This window comes from Myripristis murdjan, chromosome 6, assembly GCF_902150065.1.
Source record: "Myripristis murdjan chromosome 6, fMyrMur1.1, whole genome shotgun sequence".
NCBI lineage: Eukaryota > Metazoa > Chordata > Actinopteri > Holocentriformes > Holocentridae > Myripristis > Myripristis murdjan.
In genome coordinates this window covers 15,411,900-15,429,539 of record NC_043985.1, presented here as the reverse complement: position 1 = coordinate 15,429,539, position 17,640 = coordinate 15,411,900, and the positions used below count along the sequence as shown (strand labels likewise).

The window sequence follows — 17,640 nt, the reverse complement described above, 5'->3', positions numbered from 1 at the left end:
CAGTGGGCAGCAGGAGCCACGTCACTCCTCTTCTCATAGCAACAGTACTATTGACCTACATGCTTTCTACACAACCGACTCCGCCTGAGGTGGTGGAAACTATGCAAATCCATACGAGATATTGACTTTCACGTCATACACTTCTTCGCCGTGTAAAGTCAAAATGTGCATGCCAAATTGGGGGGGAAAATGACATTTTCAAGCAATAACGGTTAGCTTTCTCCCTCCCTTATCCCCTGCAAGAAATCCTGCGTTATTCGAATTCGAATGAAATGCATGTTTGAGAGTCACAAGTCAAAATCTCACATAAGACACACAAGACAACAAATCACAGCCGCATACAACAAAAGTGCTTTTTCCCCGAATCAGTGCTCTATTTTATTTGGTGAAACATGATACAGTTGCCAGTTGCTGTAACGGCTCAGTGACAAAACGTTCCACAGAGCACAGAGGCAAAACGCAACAATGTAGCCAAAGCCATTCTAGAATACACAGCGGTTAGCAGTATCACACGGTACAAACACTGTAGCTTTGCATTTACCTGACAAACCGTATTACAGCGTAATGAGCAGGGCATTTTCCTCGGCTGAAGTCGAAGCACCAGCACTAGCAAGGCAGTAGCTTGCGCAGTCATCTCCATAGCGGGCAGTGTCACAACCCAACCAACAGCACAAACTACTACCTCAGCCAGTACGTGGTCAAAATGTAGGAGCCAAATGCGGAAAAAAAATGCACGTTCAAACAACGTAAAACTAAAGCAGTACACCGCCTCGACTCGGTTTTCACCTACACCTACATTCCCATGTACCCAGGAATGGTCCGTCCTCTGCCTCTTCAGAGCAGACTTGAAATACGAGGGAAACCCCGCCCAAGCGGACCTACCCCGCTCTCCTCCTCCTCCTCCTCCTTTTCTTCAGTGCACCAGACAACCCACGGTTCTTTCCCCTCATATGACCTAAACTAGCGTTTCCCAAACTGAGGCCCGGGGTCCTCCGAGGGGTCACTGAGAAGCTGCCACAGAAGAATGAGGGATAGATTACTTTATTATTTTATTAACTAGACACAGCATGTATAAAGATGATTATTGCCACCAAGACGGGTCCCCCTCTCTCTCTTACACACACACACACACACACAAACACGCACACGCACACACAAAGCACACGTGACTTGGAAACAAAAATATAAGCAATCAGGAATAACTTCTTAGTGAAAGGTGCAGTCTAAAATCAGGACAGCCTTATTGAGCTTTGGTATATATTTTCTAAGGTGTATCAAATTAAGGTGTCCTTTCAAAAAAATAAGGAATAAATAAAAATAAAATCTGTATCTGTATATCTATCTATAAAACAAAACAAAAATCAAATCAAATCAATGTGCGATCATTTCTTTGTGAATGGCATACAGTTCTTAAATCAGGACAGCCTTAATGACCTGACAGGTATACTTTTCCAGTATGGAGGCTAGACACATTTATTTAACAATGTTCACCCCCTCCAGAAAGGAAACTGTACCTTGTAATCTTATAATATTGGGATAAAACAGATATTGGCACTGCAAAACAAGGGACATTACAGTGACATTTTTTTTTGTGATACAAACTATCATCATAAAGAGCACCACAGCCACATTTTAACTCCCTAAAGTCATACTGTAGTGATACCACAGAGATAAAAATCCCATTAAGTACAATAATGTCACCCAAAATCCACTCACTTTAGTCCCTCAAGGAATATTTATAGTGATTTTTCATTAGAGAGTAAAAAAAAAAAAAAACTACAGAAAATGTATTTCATGCTCAAGGAGACAGCACCTTAAAAACATTATCCTACACTTCGAGAGTCATTGTGAGAAGTGTAGCAAATAATTTAGTAGTGACATGATAACATTGCTAAAATATTAGAAGAAAATGCAAGCACATGTGGATGAGACTTTGGCAAAGGGCAATGTTATAACTGAGCACACACAGCACAGAGTTGTTTGTAGAACTGTCCCATTTATTTTATACAGACAAGTACATCCCTTCTCCGATGGCTGGCTAAAGATGACATGGAATGTTACAGTAAGATTTAGTTTTTTCTTGCATAAAATCTCTCACTGTTGAAAGTGTCACAAAAATCTTTGTTCTTTCATTCTTAAGATCAATAAAGCCCAAGTATTAATTATTTGTTTTTTTTTTCTTAATTACATCATCAACACTATCACCACACACTGTACATTGACTTGCCTCATCAGGAGAATAAAACAAACCAGAGGCAACACTGCAATTTTTATCTCTGTAGTTGTTAGTCCAGCCAGTCTGTATGAGAATGGTGGGTGGCTGAGGAGGGGAGAGAAGCATTATCGGCTCACATTAGAAGCATACAATGATGTGTATGAAGGTCAAAGTCGTCAGCATGGTCTGTGCGTTCCAGTCGCATCTCAACTGCCACGGGTTACCATCTGTTACTTTAGATGGGTTTCACGTGGAGTCAAAAGTCCGTCCACTTGTGAAGCGTGTGGGTCAAGAAGACACATTCATGATTTCTTCATTATAAAAAAAACCAAAAAACAAAAAACCAGTCAAGAGCTAGCATGGTCAGGATTCTCCGTTCTGGACTCTGGAGACAGGGGGCTGCATAAAGTCTTTGAAGGGCCCCAGGGCCTCCTTCAGGGCTGAGCTCACCTCTGACGAGGAGCATGTAATGCACTCTACCAGTGTGGGGTAAAGGGCGATCACCTGAGCCCATGTATTCCCATCCACTGCAGGCAGCACAGGAATGTAATACGAAGAGGAGTGGGGGGTGGGAGGGGAGGGGAGGGAAGGAAGAGAATATGAGTTGTGATAGAAAGCAATCAAAGAAATCATTTCCTTGATAAAATTGCCACAGGCGTATGGAAATGGGTTTTTGTGTCTGAAAGTCCGATACAATGCTAACAACTTGAAGGGCACTTCAAAAACGTAATTTCTGCATGTCTCACTTCAATCTTTTGTAATTCAAAAAAATCTCTTTGGGTAATTGACCTTGTTGGATACATAAACACTTCTACCCAGATTGGAAATAAAACCCATTGGAAAAAGCGGTCCCCACTGTACTCTGACACATTTATGTGAAATGAACAGACACATAGTAGTGTCATTGTATTTTTCAGTTTGTCTTTGCCTCACCTCTGTCCAAGATCTGTTTAATACTTGACACAGTTTGAAACTCACCATTTTCTGGCTGGGTCTTTTTAAGCGAGTCCATCAAAGTGCTGATGGCTTTCAAGACGAAGATAATCTCTGTCACTTGTTGCCTAAAAAAGACAAAATTTACTAGCTACATTTACTTACTAAGAATCTGTACATGTGACTGTTATAGATACACAGTTTCGGCAGTGATGAATAAACGGTTTGCAATGAAAGCCTGCCCATAACAGAATAAAGTTATTCCTGGCTAATCAACAAAGGAGCAGAGAAGCAAAGTAACTGAAGTTAAGAAACTGTAAGCTAAGTGTATGTGAGAAATGAAGCTGTAATTAACCTGATCAGATAACACTGACAAGTGTCATCTTCTGTCCTCTATAGAAGATAATGAACTGTTTCGCTACATGTGCATCATACTTTTATGCGCATACCAGAGGCTGTTATGGCTGTTCAAGAAATGCAGTATGAATGACAGATATGTCATTCATACTGACATATGAGTATGAAAGACAGAAAAGGTAGAAATGTTGCTTAAGAGATTAAAAAACAACAAAAAAGTTGATAATGTATTAAACTCCACATAGCATTGAGTACTGAGATTTTAAAAAGCATTATTCAGAAATTACCAAGGCATTTATACATTTGCTCATACTTTTAATTCATATATACATATCCTAACATGTCCTGCTGTTAATCGGTATATCATATATGTTTATATGTTTAAATAACCGCCATTTGATAGATTCCTATGTATAGTCATTTTTCACTGGTTCAATACCCAGTTTACTCATGGCAATTATTCAAGTTTCATCTCATCTTAGCACAAACTTACTGTTGTTTTCCAATGATTATCTCAAAGCATAACACTCAACTTTAAAACGGAGTGTCAGTGTGTAAAACTGGGCAAACACAGTGTTTTTGTGGTGATTACAAAACAGAAAATGGAAAACAACTCTGGAAGCAGCGCTGGGCCTCATTATGAATCCCAGTAATGTTCTGGGAAAAATATGTCCACAAGGGTTAGGGTTATGTTTGGGTGAGGTTTTTTTTTGTGGCTGTCATACCAAAGCTGTTTTAGCAAATTGGCAATAGGCAGAACAAATTCTCTGACCAATCACAGCCCTTCTGGGTGTTTCCTGGTCAGAACTTTATAGGGATTCATAATAACACCAGGGTGGTCTTGGCTCTCCATGGCTCAATATCATTACACACAATACAGCACACAAAACAACCTTCATCGGTTTATTCCTGTTGGGGACATCTATGTTAAAACATATGGTGCTGTGAATAAAAGAGTCTGCCAAGTAGCAGATGTTGCATCTCATCAGGTGGTCTATAGCGGAGTTACCTGGGTAGGGGGCAGCGTCCGCTCAACCGCTCATCTTCTACATAGCGTCGAAGAACGTCCTGGGACCTCTTGAGCAGCACAGACAGTGCCATGCGAGAGATGTAGCCCTCCTGAGGGGTGGACACCTTGTTGCTGAAAGAAAACTGCAGCAATGTCTCAAAACACACCTTGGAGAACTCCTCCCTCATCCGCATGTCGATCTCTGCCTCTGTAGAGGGAAAGAAATTTACATTTAAGATTTTAGGCATTCAGCTGATTGCCCTAAACTGAGTGATTTACAGTGAGTAAGCAGGTAGAGGTTGGTGTCTTGCTTAATGCTTTAACAGTATGACAAGAGACACAGCTGATGAACAACAACCAAGGACACAACAACCGAGGACATTTATGGTGACAAGATGGTCTCTCCAATCACTCATAACACTTGACCACCCTGCACATGAAATACAACTGAATGAGACAGATTAAGTAAATAATCACAAACGTCTAATCTTACCTGTGAATGAGGGCGACTGTGAGTGAATGGATCCTTTATTGAGCATAGCCATGATCTGGCCAACAAAGTCTTTGGGGATGAAGTTGGCAAATGGTAAAATCTCTGTACTGATCAGCTGGACCACCTAAAAGCCAACAGAGCACAATGCTGATGAAAGCAAACTTAGTAAACTATTTTAAAGGACTATGCCAGTGATTTTGAATGTTTGGTCTGTTTACTACCCTTTACCCACATTTTACATTGGAACAAACCATTTTGTTGAGGTTACTAAAGATTTCACACTATATATTAGGGCTGTAACGATTCTCCAAGTCCACAGTTTGGTTCAGACCTCATTTTTGAGCCATGGTTTCGGTGGATACATCGCTTTTTTGGGGGGTGGTGGGGGGTGAATAAGAAAATAATCACTGATGTTGCATATTTTAATGATACAAAAACATTATCTTTCCAAAAAAAAAAAAAAAAAACCTGTTTAATGCATGTTAATGCCTGTTGAGTGGCAATATAAGAATCATGTATTTTAAAATATTGGTTGGAATTAGTGTTGTAAAGTTAAACAGGTCACATCTATTTTATATTGCTGTGAAAACAAAACAAACAAAAAATCCATCAAACAACAGTATTTATTCAGGTTTCTTGCCAAAAACTAAATTTTACAAGATTACACATCATGATAACATAATTTTTGCCATAGCCCAATACTCAGTTTTATTGAGTCGAACTTGAATGCATCATAATATGACTCAATACAACCTAACAGTCTGCTGTGATGTATACTCTGGACCGTGACTCACTGTGGATATTTGTATCCCGGTTTCGGTCTCGGTTTCAGAATTGTTGACATGTGATATAATCCCCTGATTTTTGAGATTTTTGTTGAATCACCTACCTTATAATGTCCTGCTTCTGTGGCTAACAATATCACTGCCATTCATAAACCACAGAACTAATAATTCACCATTTCATCAGGGACTATTTTACAGTGAAAAGGCCACCTCACTCCACTAAAATTTAAAGTGATTCATGTCATCAAAACATAACAGAAACATAAAAGAGAACTGAAAATGATGTTTTTATTACAGAGATGGAATACTAGTGTGAAGAAAGTTTTAAGTCTCAGAAATTTAATTTTCATAATTCATGGAATCTGATGGCTGGATAAAATTTAGGAAAAATTATATCTGAGTTCTATAATTTGGGAAAAGATCAAGAGGAACATGAAGCGATTACATTTTGTAGACATTACACTAAAAATGCAAAGTCACTGGTATGGTCGTTCAAGATAATGAATGCTATCAAAAAATCATATTTACCTCAACATCAATGGCTTCATTCTTCTGGAACTCCTGGATGGACAAGTTGTCTGGAGGTGTGCTGCAAAAATAGACCTTGAATAAAATCAGCTTGCTCCTCAAAACCTAAAGAAAACTCACATTTTTATATACTGACATATAATAGAGACTGAACTGCAGCAATATTGGCCTGTACCTTTTGGTAAAAAGAAAGTCTTCAAAGGCATTGGCTAGCTCTGGCCACATGGTGTCGAACTTCCCAGAGGAGGCATGCTGGCGGGCCACTGGCAGTCCGATGGACAGCACCTTGAGCAGGGAGGAGACGGCAAGCTTCCAGGTACTCTCTGATGGACAGGCATACTTCAAACCCAAGGGCATCCTCAGGGTCTTAAGGATGGATGGAAAATAGAAAGCAATAGATCAAGACACCAGAACACAATGCAAGTAAATTATTAGCTGGAAATCCTTTACTGCTATAATGAGGAGGAGATTAAAAGTGAATTGCACTTAAAATCACTGGGTTTATAAAATAGTACTTCAATGCATTTTAACACTTGGGGAATGTGTCTGTTCTAGTTCTTTTTTTCTGTGCAGATGCAGAAAAATGTAACAAACCATCTTTCTGACAATCTTTTCTTTTTACAGAATAACAGCTGGGCTCCCCAAGGTTGAGATTTTACAAGAATCACTTTCTTGCTTGGGAGATAGAAGAGGGTGGGGTGTGATTTGGATCTATCCATGGGGAACCTTCTTAATAGTTGCTTGGCGACTTACTCCTTCACTTATGGAATTGTGTTACACAAACAACGGGAAAATGCAGGTGTCATTAAGAAACAGGAAATGAAGGAGAACTGACTGTCAGCTTTGGGAGATTAAACATTTTTGATGAGTTATACCCAAAAAATCTTGTGGTTAACATTTGATGGATTGCATTCAGAAAAGGTTTGGAAAATGATACTGACACTGGGCAACAGCTACTACATCTAGTATGTTTCACAATGGATGCCGTCAAGATTTTTAATTTTTTTTTGCTCTTCTTCCCACAGAGGTTGGTGAACTGAAAAAATTCTCCACTCACTCTGTTTTATCAGTCAAAAATGGCCGTTTGGATTCTGTACATTTTAAAATTACAAGAAAATGGTGGACACTGGCAAACTCTTCATCCACCTGTCAAAACGTACTAGCTTTAAAATACTAGCTGGCAAGAGAGTACCTTGATGATGTTCTGCAGGACTTTCTCACTGATGACAGCTTTGTGGCATGCCGTTTTATGATACAGGTCCACCACCACCTCCAGGGAGCGCTCAGCGAAGGGCACATAGTTTAAGGCAACCCATTCGGCCTGGAGGATGAGGAAGATTAAACAAAAGAAAAAAGAGCAGAGGACATCAGTCAAGCAGAACTAAAAACTCGTACCCTTTGGCATAACGACATTCAAAGCAGTATTAAAAGGCACACTTTGTACACACTGTGTATGAAACACTATTGGTGTTTCATACAAATTTATTTCAAATCACAGTGACTGTTAATCTGGTTCACATTTTTCTCTGGCACTTAGGAGTGGCACAGTTGAACAAAATGCCATGGACTAACCAATGACTCGACACAATTGTACATTGTGTGCCTTTGAGCGTTAAAACAGAACCACACGTGCATGTATGGACACCACCGAAAAACAAAAACAACATAAGATGGAACTGCACAGGAACAGCACAGGACAGTGCTGTGCACACAGAGGCAAAACCACCAGTTAGTGGCAGGCAGAGAAGGGTAGCATAGAGTGAGTGAGATATGTAGATGAGACATGAAAGCCTACCATGCGGTGAAATACTTAATCTACCGCAGAAGGTAGGTAGCCACCAATCAAAACAGCTCTGTTGTACAACTATAGAGGGGCTGAAGGAGATGGTGGAACTCACCGGTGCAAAGAGTTGGATCTAAAATGGTTATCCAATGAGTAGTCCCAAGAAACAGAATGAGAGAAGATTGCAATTAAATTGATGTCTGAGTTAAACTGAATTTGCTTGGCTTGTTGGCTAAATGAGATGCCTGACAAGAATCAAGAATTTGGCCTTATTAAAAAACAAACCAACCAAAAAAAAAAAAAAAAAAAACTCACTCATAGCACCCTGGACATTTGGGGCAATGTGAAAGCACTGACCAAGAGCCAGCAAAGCAGAAAAGACCACCCATCACATCTGTTTGGCTAAGAGGAAATTTTGTTGACCCCCTCGCTCAAACCATTTAAACAGATTGACATCAACAAAAGAGTCAAGTGTGTTGAAACATGTGGTTGATTCTGGGCCCCACCTGCAGAACTAATAGACTGACAGACAGATGAGATTTGAGGATTTAGTGGTGAGTGTGTAGCCCTAACATTCATTAGCATAATCACATCAGCCTGCCGATGTTAGATCAAGACAACTGTAAAGCATCCCCGGCAGGCACAGCAGCTGCTGGATCATATTACTTCATCAAAAACTGCCTTTTGGTTTCCAGCAGTACTATGAGTAAAGAAGACAATGATATCAGAACAATGTGATGAAAAGGCCCTTCTGTTGTTGAAGGGAGAAATGAGAACAGAGTGTGTTTATGGTTTTATGAATAAAGTAATCTACCTCAAGATCATTTGGCTCATTTGAACATAAAATTTTTAGGGGCATTTGAAGTGTTTTTGAATGGAGAACTAATTGGCAAATATTTCCCTGGCAAGCTGCCAGCAAGCAGCACAAGCATAAAGGAGGGAATGTGGGTAAGAAATGGCTTGGGGCTACTGATTGAAAATAGCCATGATCGGGGCCACATGAAGACTGGACTGAGGACAAAGAGAGGGAAAGGGATGATTTTGTTGAGAAGGGCTGAAGAAAGAAGGGAGATGAATAACAGTATATACCATACAATGCTTCAATGAAACAAACTGACAAACTGCAAATGATCACCAAGCTGTTACAGGGCCAACTCCATTTCCCCCTACCTGGTTATATTTGGCGTTGGCCACGTGTTTGGTTTCCATCTTGCCATACTGGGGCGGCTTGCAGGAGAACTCCACGAAGAGGAGCAGCTGTTCAAAGATGGCTGGGTACATGACCTGCAGGTTCTCCGGGCCCACACAGATGGCCTGCAGCAGGGAGGGACGGGAGCAACAAACACTTACTCACTGCTGACATCTACCATGGGACCGCAGATTGCACAATTTAGCATAGTGACACACTGTTTCATGGGCCGAGGTAACACACAACGGGACGAAATTACTGGACAGTGAGGTCTAATGGCTCACAGAGAGAAGAATGTCCTGCTTTTTCTTAAATCCTAAATAATCATGGTTGAGTAGAGTTATGAGGCAAGTCAAGGAGTCCATCAGATGTATACAGAAGATTAATTTTTGTTCCACCTGATAGAAAACCATTTAACATTTAGTGGAAAAAAGTATATCGTAACATTGATGGTAGCCTCATGGTCCAAACACATTAGTGGACTATTGCTGCCTGGTCCGGTATAATGAACAATGGATAACCACTGGATAACCACGTCCTTCACCATCTACTCCTCAGGTGGCACCACTCTTGATGCCTCCTTGTATGCTAATGCATAGATGGGTGATGTGTTTAAATCCCCTGTGGAGACCAAATTTTTGGTCTCCAAAAATTTAAAGGACTATAAAAGTGATTTTGAACGTTTGGCCCCTTTCATACAATTTACCAAGGGCTGGGTGATATGGTCAAAATCAAGTATCACAATATTTGTGATGGAATACCTGAATGTTGATATTTTGATGATGAAAATTTTACACAATGACATTTTTGATAAATAATCGTTACTAGTGCCTATATAATAACTAGCCTAAGTAATTAAAGGCAAATATTAGAACAGCTAGAACAGTCAAGTAAGTTCAGAAGATTACATCACTTTACTGTAATTAAGCATTTAAAACCAGGAAAAGACAAACACTCGTGCCATATTCCAATATTATGATATCCAAAATCCCAGACAATATCTAAGCTCGTACCACGATATCGATACAGTATTGATATACAGCCCAGGCCCAAATTTACCCACATTTTACACTGCAACAGACGATTTTGATAATCATGCAGAAGTCCTAAAGTTTCACAACCTACAATCAAAATCCCTCAGTATTAAAATATACATTTTTGGTTGAAACACCCACCATATAATGTTCTGCTTCTGTAGCTAACAAAGTTGTTGCCTGCAATACCAATTAGCAGACCATAAAGTCTAAGTCTAAGAAGTATGGCATTAAATTGAACGTCCACTGCCTACCTTCTGCAGAACATCCAGAGCAGTGAGCACAGCTTCCTGCAGGCTGGTGAGCACAGCCTCAGTGTAGGAGGGGAGGATGAAGGGTGAGGCATCACTGCTGATAGGCACCGACACAGCCCCATGGAGGATGACCCCCAGCTTCTTCAGGTCCTCCATACTGAAGCCAGCCTTGATGTGCTGGTAGAGTGCTGGGAAAATTTGGATCAGGGCTGTGAGGAACGGCTGGCTGGGGATGAAGGAGAGCTTCTCTGTCCCTCCACTAGGCGGCCTGGTGCTGTCTGTTCCCGTTCGATACCACGTGTTCCACGCTGACCACCACAATGCTGAGTCCTCAAGTGCTGACTCCTCCCCTGGGGGAGGGGCCTGCAGCTCGGCACCATTGTAGCGTGTGAGTCTCTCAACCAGCGAATCTGAACGCATCAGGGGTCTGCCAGGACCTGAAGCTGTTAGAGGGTCAATGAGGACAGGTGGAACGCCCATAGCAGCAAGCGCGTCGCCGGGTTTGTCTGAGTCTTTGACAGGTGTGACGATCTGTAGAATCTCCTGAAAGCTTTTGAGGGCAGCCAGTGAGACCTCGTTGTTCTTGCTGAGGGCAGCTGACTGGATGTGATCCAGCAGCACCTCCCATGCCTTGAAGAAGTCACCTGTAGGTAGACAACAAAAACGTAAAAAGTGTGAGAGAACCCGACATATATTAGGACAACAAAAGACATACTCCAGTAAAAGGTAGGCTACTTGAGATAATTCAAAAACAGTCTTATTAACAACTTAACAAGTTTATTGTTCAAGCCCGCAGCCTCTTGATTACAGCTATCTGAATACCAAATCTGAGGATTCCTTGCTAAAAATGTGTGTTTTATGTAAAAAAAAAAAAAAATAACAGCCAATGTATTGTTATCAGAAATTTAACTCCCAAATATCAACATCAGTAGTACCCCCCAAAATTAAGGATCATCTGGTTCTAGATTGTGATAATGCTCATCACTTTGGGTTGTAGCACCAATGGTGCTGTGAGGACAGATGGAAAGTAAACGTAGGGCTGACCGCTGTTGAGTGACATCACTCACTGCAGCTGCAGCCAACTATTCAAACAAGGAACCCTTGGCAAACATCAGTCATCTCTGCAGGAAATGATTGGACTTTTGCTGTTTGTTGCTTGTGGTGTGAATATGCATAGTAAAGCACCAAAATAGGTATAAGGTAACAGAGCAAAATGAAGCATCAATGATGACCGGTTAGAACCTGGACATCTGACTGCCTCAAGCTGGAACTTGTTCTGATGGATTCTAAATAGTCTAAGTTTTCTGAGTACTTAATTCAGTACATCAACTGTGTATCAACTTAATAATGGCCAGCACTTCATCAGTCCTTCTCAGAAAATATAACTGACCTTGCATACAAATGAGTAGATAAAGCATGGCTGACCTAGCTGCTGAAGAAGATATCGCCTTGTGTTGAAGATGCGTGCCACTCCAGCTAGCGTCAGAACCCAAGTCTCTGCCCACTGTTTCTCAGCTGTGTCTCGTGAATGGTGGATAAGGATGTTGCCACCCCCGGACTCAATCTTCTCTTTGTCAGCCGTGGTGGATGATCTCCTCACACAGTCAAGCAGATGGAATAGTACCTGGTGGTGACACAGAGGTGTTTCAGACACCAGCACCACTGCATTTGATTTCAAAAAACACAACTTCAAGACATGTAGAACTAAATAAAAACTCTTCTTTAACCTTGACTCCATGATGATTTTGAATAAGATCAAAAATGAAAAGTATGTTTTTATGGCATTCATAGAAAGGATAATAATAGAAATGAGTCCTTCTTGATAAATACAGAAAATTGAGTGAAAGTGGAATTAATGCAGTGTAAAAGAGGAACTAATGCAGTATGATCAGTGCAACCAACTGATCTTACAAAATCCTACAATCTTCCAAAAACAGTAAAAGGTCATTTAATGTAAAACAATGTATTTCTTAGATAGAATTTCTTGCAGGCTACCTTCCACACTACGATATGCCAGGTTGGCTGCTGCAGCAGGGTCCCATGGGCCGCAATGGTGGAGAACATTGTCTGCCCTGCACTTTTTCGCACAGCGGGCCGTGGGTCGACACACAGCTCACCCAGCTTTGCATACAGGCACAGCCACAGGCAATCAAAGGGAGGGGCAGGGTGGAAGGGCCGGTTGAGGGTCTCTCCTTTCTCCTGGGCCTGCTTCTGCAGAGCTGCCTCCTCCCTTTCCAACTCTTGTGTGATGGCTTCTCCCCTTTGGAAGAAGTAGTCTGAGATGTTCCACTGTGGTGGAAAAAGGGAGGTGGTGGGCATTAATTGGTGGTAAAATGCTTCTGGCAGTATTGCTATCTTATTACCATAAAGTAATCTCACAGGAACTGCCACACTCCAAGAGAAATATTCTCACAAACCACAGATCAATATCAGGTATTGCATGTCCTGAATAATATAGTGTATATATGAAAAGTCGGGGCAATGGTGAAATAAATTAGATAACTAGGAGGTTTGGGATCTTATCCTTCCAGGATTCAGTGTTAAATTTACTCAAAATTAAGTGGCAACCCTGTCTCATCTTCCTAGCAAACAAGGCTTATTCTAAATAAGATACCATACAGTGCACAGGACAGGAAGGTGCTGTCATTTCTCATTTTTTGCCTTTATTTATCCAGGGGAGGCTTGCTGAGCATGCATGCTCTTTGTCAGTAATGCCCTGCTTGACATTCAGAGTTATACTCATTCAGCCTTGGAAACTGCCCAGTTCAATCACAATCTTATACTGCTGACCACTGAGAAACTCTAGTATTGTTGGGAATTGAGAGTTTTGTTCAAGAGCACCTCAACAGTATGTGCTGGATCCAATATGAGTCATTTTCCTCCCTGACTTGATTTTCCCCAGCTTTTCTAGGGACTTGAAAAATCAGTTTTCTGGTAACTAGTCTGTTTGTCTAACCATAGAGCTTCCATAAATCCCTTTCCAATAAAGACTGGAGCAGAAAAAAAAAAAACTAATCGCACCAGCAGGCCAATGGAGGTGAGGCTGATGTTGAGCTCTTGGTTTTGCAGACCAAAACTGCCAGCTACATCCACTACGATATGGAGGCATGTGCAAGGCATGGTGGGTAAAAAGTCTGTCACCACCAACTGCAGGCACTGGAAGGCTGTTCGGATCAACGACTCCCTGAAAGGTGAGATACAGACTTGTTAGATACTGGAACAGACATTTACTCAGCATGTATACATTTTGCATTATTCATGATGACACTGGTTTTTCAGTTGTGGCAAACTTTTCTGCACTGTAAAACAAGGCAAAATTGTGGCTGAAATTAACACCTGATGTTTTCTTGGGTGTAGAATATACACATGCATCTTGTTTACTGAATAGCTTGCAGTGGAAACCGTTATAACAGAAATTAAAGAGAGAGAGAGCACATCCTGAAAATCTGCATTCAACAAGCAAGAAAAATGTTCTATTGAGAATAAAATAAATATTTTGGCTTATCAATCTTCATGCTACTTCCAGCATCACAGTTCTAGTTTTTTTAAGCCACTGTTTTCTCTCTAAAGTGCTGCCTCCGGCTTTTTTCGTCCACCATCTCCTACTCCTCTGGGTTCTCACCCCTGATCGTTGCGAATGGCACCTATGACACCCAAGACAAGGGGCCAGCCGGGCCCCAAGCTGTCCCCCTGGCTCTGGAGGATCTGCAGGACGCTCTCCAGCTGTTTCTGCCGGATGTCTGCATGCAGCACATTGGAAAGCTCCTTCAGAGGGTTCAGCAACAAAAGTTGCAGCCGCTATGGGAGACAGATATAGGTACAAGGAAAGAGACAGTTTAAAGTTTATACACATATTGCAGCATTGGGCAGGGTAGTTTTTGTCCTCTTGATGTGATTTTCAACAGTATTATTGCATTTAAAATACATTCTGGCAAATAAACATTCAATTTTTACCAGTTACCTTTCTTTCATTTAAAATTATACTAATCACAATACACATTACTATCGCACAAAAAGAATGTCATTCCAGTAATGACAGACATTTCCTCGTATTTCTGGCTCAGCTGTTTTCTCATCAAAAAGCATTTTGTGGAGATATATGCCCTCTTTGTCTCAATATGACAGGTATCTTATGAACTCTCAAAAGATAATTTCTGACCCTGTGGTGTAGACGTCCAGTTCGTCATGTTATATGTAATCTGTGACCTTGCTAAGATAGGTCCATAATTACCACAATTAGTGAAGGTATACAGATTGTACATCTAAACACTCAAACATGCAACGATAAAAGCCTTCCCACACAGCGCAAAAAAGGCCTTGAAGTCATTTTCTCTACGTTTCCACAGGACAGCCATCTACTGCCCTCTTTTAGATAAGCTGTTTCACTTCTATTTATCTGTCTGAGTAAGGTGAAGGTCACAGACTTTGTGTGTGCATTTGTTAGTAAGAAACAAAGTGATTGTGACATTTCAGTTTTTCATACTTCAGGCATTTGGCAGACACTTATCGAAAAGGACTTTACAATGTAGACAAAAGTGGAATGCTTTTCTAAGATGCCACAAATGAAAGTAACCAACAGTAAGGAGTCAAAGCCAGAGAAACCAGATAATAAAGGCCACAAACATTCCTCGGTGTCGCTGTATAGCAGAGAAATGCTCGGTAAAGAAGAGCAGAAATGGTGAAATATTTTTCCTTACTTTTTAAATACATCTGAGAAATTACTGTCATGCTCTTTGTGTGTTCCTGATCGTTCTGACAGTAATAATTCTGCGATGCAGTGTTAGCTACCTGGTTGTGGGCCAGTGGGGGGTCATGCTTGTAGGCCAGGCCAGCTTTGATGAGTGCTGTCAACGCCTCGGCACCCCATTCTCTCATCCTGGAGTTGGGGTGCTGACAGACCTGTAGGGCACATTATAGACACACACACACACACACACACACACACACACACACACACACACACACACACACACACACACAAGTGGATGTGGAGTGGCATTAGGTACTAACAACTGTGTGTGCATGCGCGTATGTTTGTTTGTGTATTTGTTGCTGAGGCAGAAATCTGAGGCGGAAGCTGTTCACAACAGAGTTTCCCAGTGGTGTTCACCGTGGGTGGGTGTGAAACAAGTAGGCGAATTAAACTGCATAGTGTGTGAGAGACATTTGGATCCTCTCTGACAACAGGTTATGCTGTGACAGACAGTGTAATCATGAAAGCTGATATAGATACACACGGCAAGGCTGGGCTCAGCAGGGAAAAATACACAAGTGGGGTACAAACCTATCTTCTGCTTACAGATTCCCATCCAAACCAAATATTTTGAGCTGGTCTGTGATCCAGATCTAAAAACTATTTTGTGCTTGATTTTAGTTCATAGTGATGTTAGCCATGCTGACTTTTAAGTTTTTAGCTCTCAGACTTAAGAAGTCTTAAGAAGTCAAAGTTAAGAAGTGATGGCTCTGTGACACTAACTGGGATAAAAAGAGACTTAACAATTTCAGTCAATTACCTGTGGCCCTAAATAACCCAAGGAGCCCGTGTGTATCTATAGGATCATTTAGCTTCCATAGCTCCACATAAAAAATGATGCCTCACATATAAATTTTAATATAAGACAAAAGCACTAAACTTAACATCCCATTTTCCCTCAAAATAGCAATACTTTGATTTGAACACTGACCGAGCATTTTGCGCAAGGCTGCCAAGAAAGATGAGAAGCCTGTTTTATCAAAGTTTATATGTATAATTTGAAGATGTAGCTTCAAGATTCTGCTTCTGGGATAAATCAGAGCACCACAGTCCAACAAGTGCACAGGAAAGTAGAGATAACAGATCAAAAATTGACAGCGGAGTGAACGCAGCGTGGACAAACTTCGACAGAGCAACCTCTCAGCTCCAACATGTTGATGCCAAACTGAGAGGGAAAGAAAATGGGGGGAGAAAAATAGACATTAAGAGAAGAGAGAGAGGGGAAGCTGATGATTAGGGAGGAGAGAATCCGAGCTTACCTTCTGCATTACAGACAGGAGTGCAAAAGAGAGGGGAGATAGAGAAAGACAAAATGAAGAAATCTGTTGTCCAAACTCACAACCTTACACACATGAAGAGAACCCCCTGACAGATGTAAAAGGAGTTTTTCTAACACTACAGAAACAACATAGACACCCACAGTGGGTTAGTAACAGGTGACAAGTGCTAAGTGAATGTGCCAGACTCTACAGGGAGCTAGTGTAGCAGCACAATGCTCATAATAATACACTGCCATGTCGGATTCCAGACTTTAAATTTCAAAAAATCTGGTTTTAAAATATTTTATGGACTTATTGTATCATCAATATGCAGTATGCATCTTCATTTATTTCCACTCGATTTTTATTTTTTACTACTTTAATAGCACATACAGTATGCTTCAAAAAAAGTAAGTGTCAACATGAATCACATCATGTACAAAGAGTTTGATATTATTCTTACTTTCATTACACATAATAGTTTGGTTCCCAAATGAGACATCCATAATTGGATGAATGCCTCAGTTACTCTCAGTAAATGACTGTATGCACAATTAAAAACCTTTCTACCTGGAGCATATCCTTGCTTAACAAAATGATGCCTCCTTTACAGGCTGTAGCTTCTCTATTTGAGAAAATGTGAGTGGTGCATGATGAGCATAACTAAGTGTTTTGTAACAGAGCTCTCTATTATTTGAGTCTGCATTTTGTAGGCTCTGTTGCTTTAGATCTTACCTCCAAGAGGTGTCCTGTCAGTGGCCTCCACAGGATCTCTATGCGATCCATGTTGACCAAGCCGGTCTCCAGCAGCTTGGCCACAGCAAACAGAGACGGCTCCTAAAGCAAGGACAAGAAAAAAGAAACTATAGATGAACAGATTCGGCAGATACCCTACTCTCCAACCGAACTGATCAAATGCCCATGTGCAGGGGCTCTATATGTGTGTGTGTGTGTGTGTGTGTGTGTGGGTGTGTGTGCCTTATGTAAACTGGCTAATCAATAAGTATTATTTTTATACGGCAGCAAAGATATTATAACCAAAGCCAAA

General features: G+C 41.0%; 1 protein-coding gene across 4 annotated transcripts in view; it reads right to left on the bottom strand.

Annotated features, from left to right (window-relative positions):
* Positions 1 to 1,976: 1,976 nt before the first annotated feature.
* The window catches only part of mon2 (MON2 homolog, regulator of endosome-to-Golgi trafficking), a 53,298-nt gene continuing 37,634 nt past the window's right edge, over positions 1,977 to 17,640 (bottom strand). Inside the window, exons 20-36 of one of the 4 annotated variants that reach the window (XM_030053391.1) lie at positions 17,328 to 17,429; positions 16,593 to 16,595; positions 15,369 to 15,479; positions 14,203 to 14,378; positions 13,602 to 13,764; positions 12,576 to 12,869; positions 12,006 to 12,204; positions 10,581 to 11,224; positions 9,274 to 9,417; positions 8,219 to 8,236; positions 7,513 to 7,641; positions 6,496 to 6,686; positions 6,321 to 6,381; positions 5,008 to 5,131; positions 4,515 to 4,722; positions 3,194 to 3,276; positions 1,977 to 2,742 (exon numbers count right to left, since the gene is read on the bottom strand). In XM_030053391.1, coding sequence (XP_029909251.1) covers positions 2,579 to 2,742; positions 3,194 to 3,276; positions 4,515 to 4,722; positions 5,008 to 5,131; positions 6,321 to 6,381; positions 6,496 to 6,686; positions 7,513 to 7,641; positions 8,219 to 8,236; positions 9,274 to 9,417; positions 10,581 to 11,224; positions 12,006 to 12,204; positions 12,576 to 12,869; positions 13,602 to 13,764; positions 14,203 to 14,378; positions 15,369 to 15,479; positions 16,593 to 16,595; positions 17,328 to 17,429 — 2,814 coding nt within the window. In that variant the 3' untranslated portion in view covers positions 1,977 to 2,578. The remainder of the gene's footprint in view (positions 2,743 to 3,193; positions 3,277 to 4,514; positions 4,723 to 5,007; positions 5,132 to 6,320; positions 6,382 to 6,495; positions 6,687 to 7,512; positions 7,642 to 8,218; positions 8,237 to 9,273; positions 9,418 to 10,580; positions 11,225 to 12,005; positions 12,205 to 12,575; positions 12,870 to 13,601; positions 13,765 to 14,202; positions 14,379 to 15,368; positions 15,480 to 16,592; positions 16,596 to 17,327; positions 17,430 to 17,640) is intronic. The other 3 variants (XM_030053393.1, XM_030053392.1, XM_030053394.1) reach the window with 3 other exon arrangements.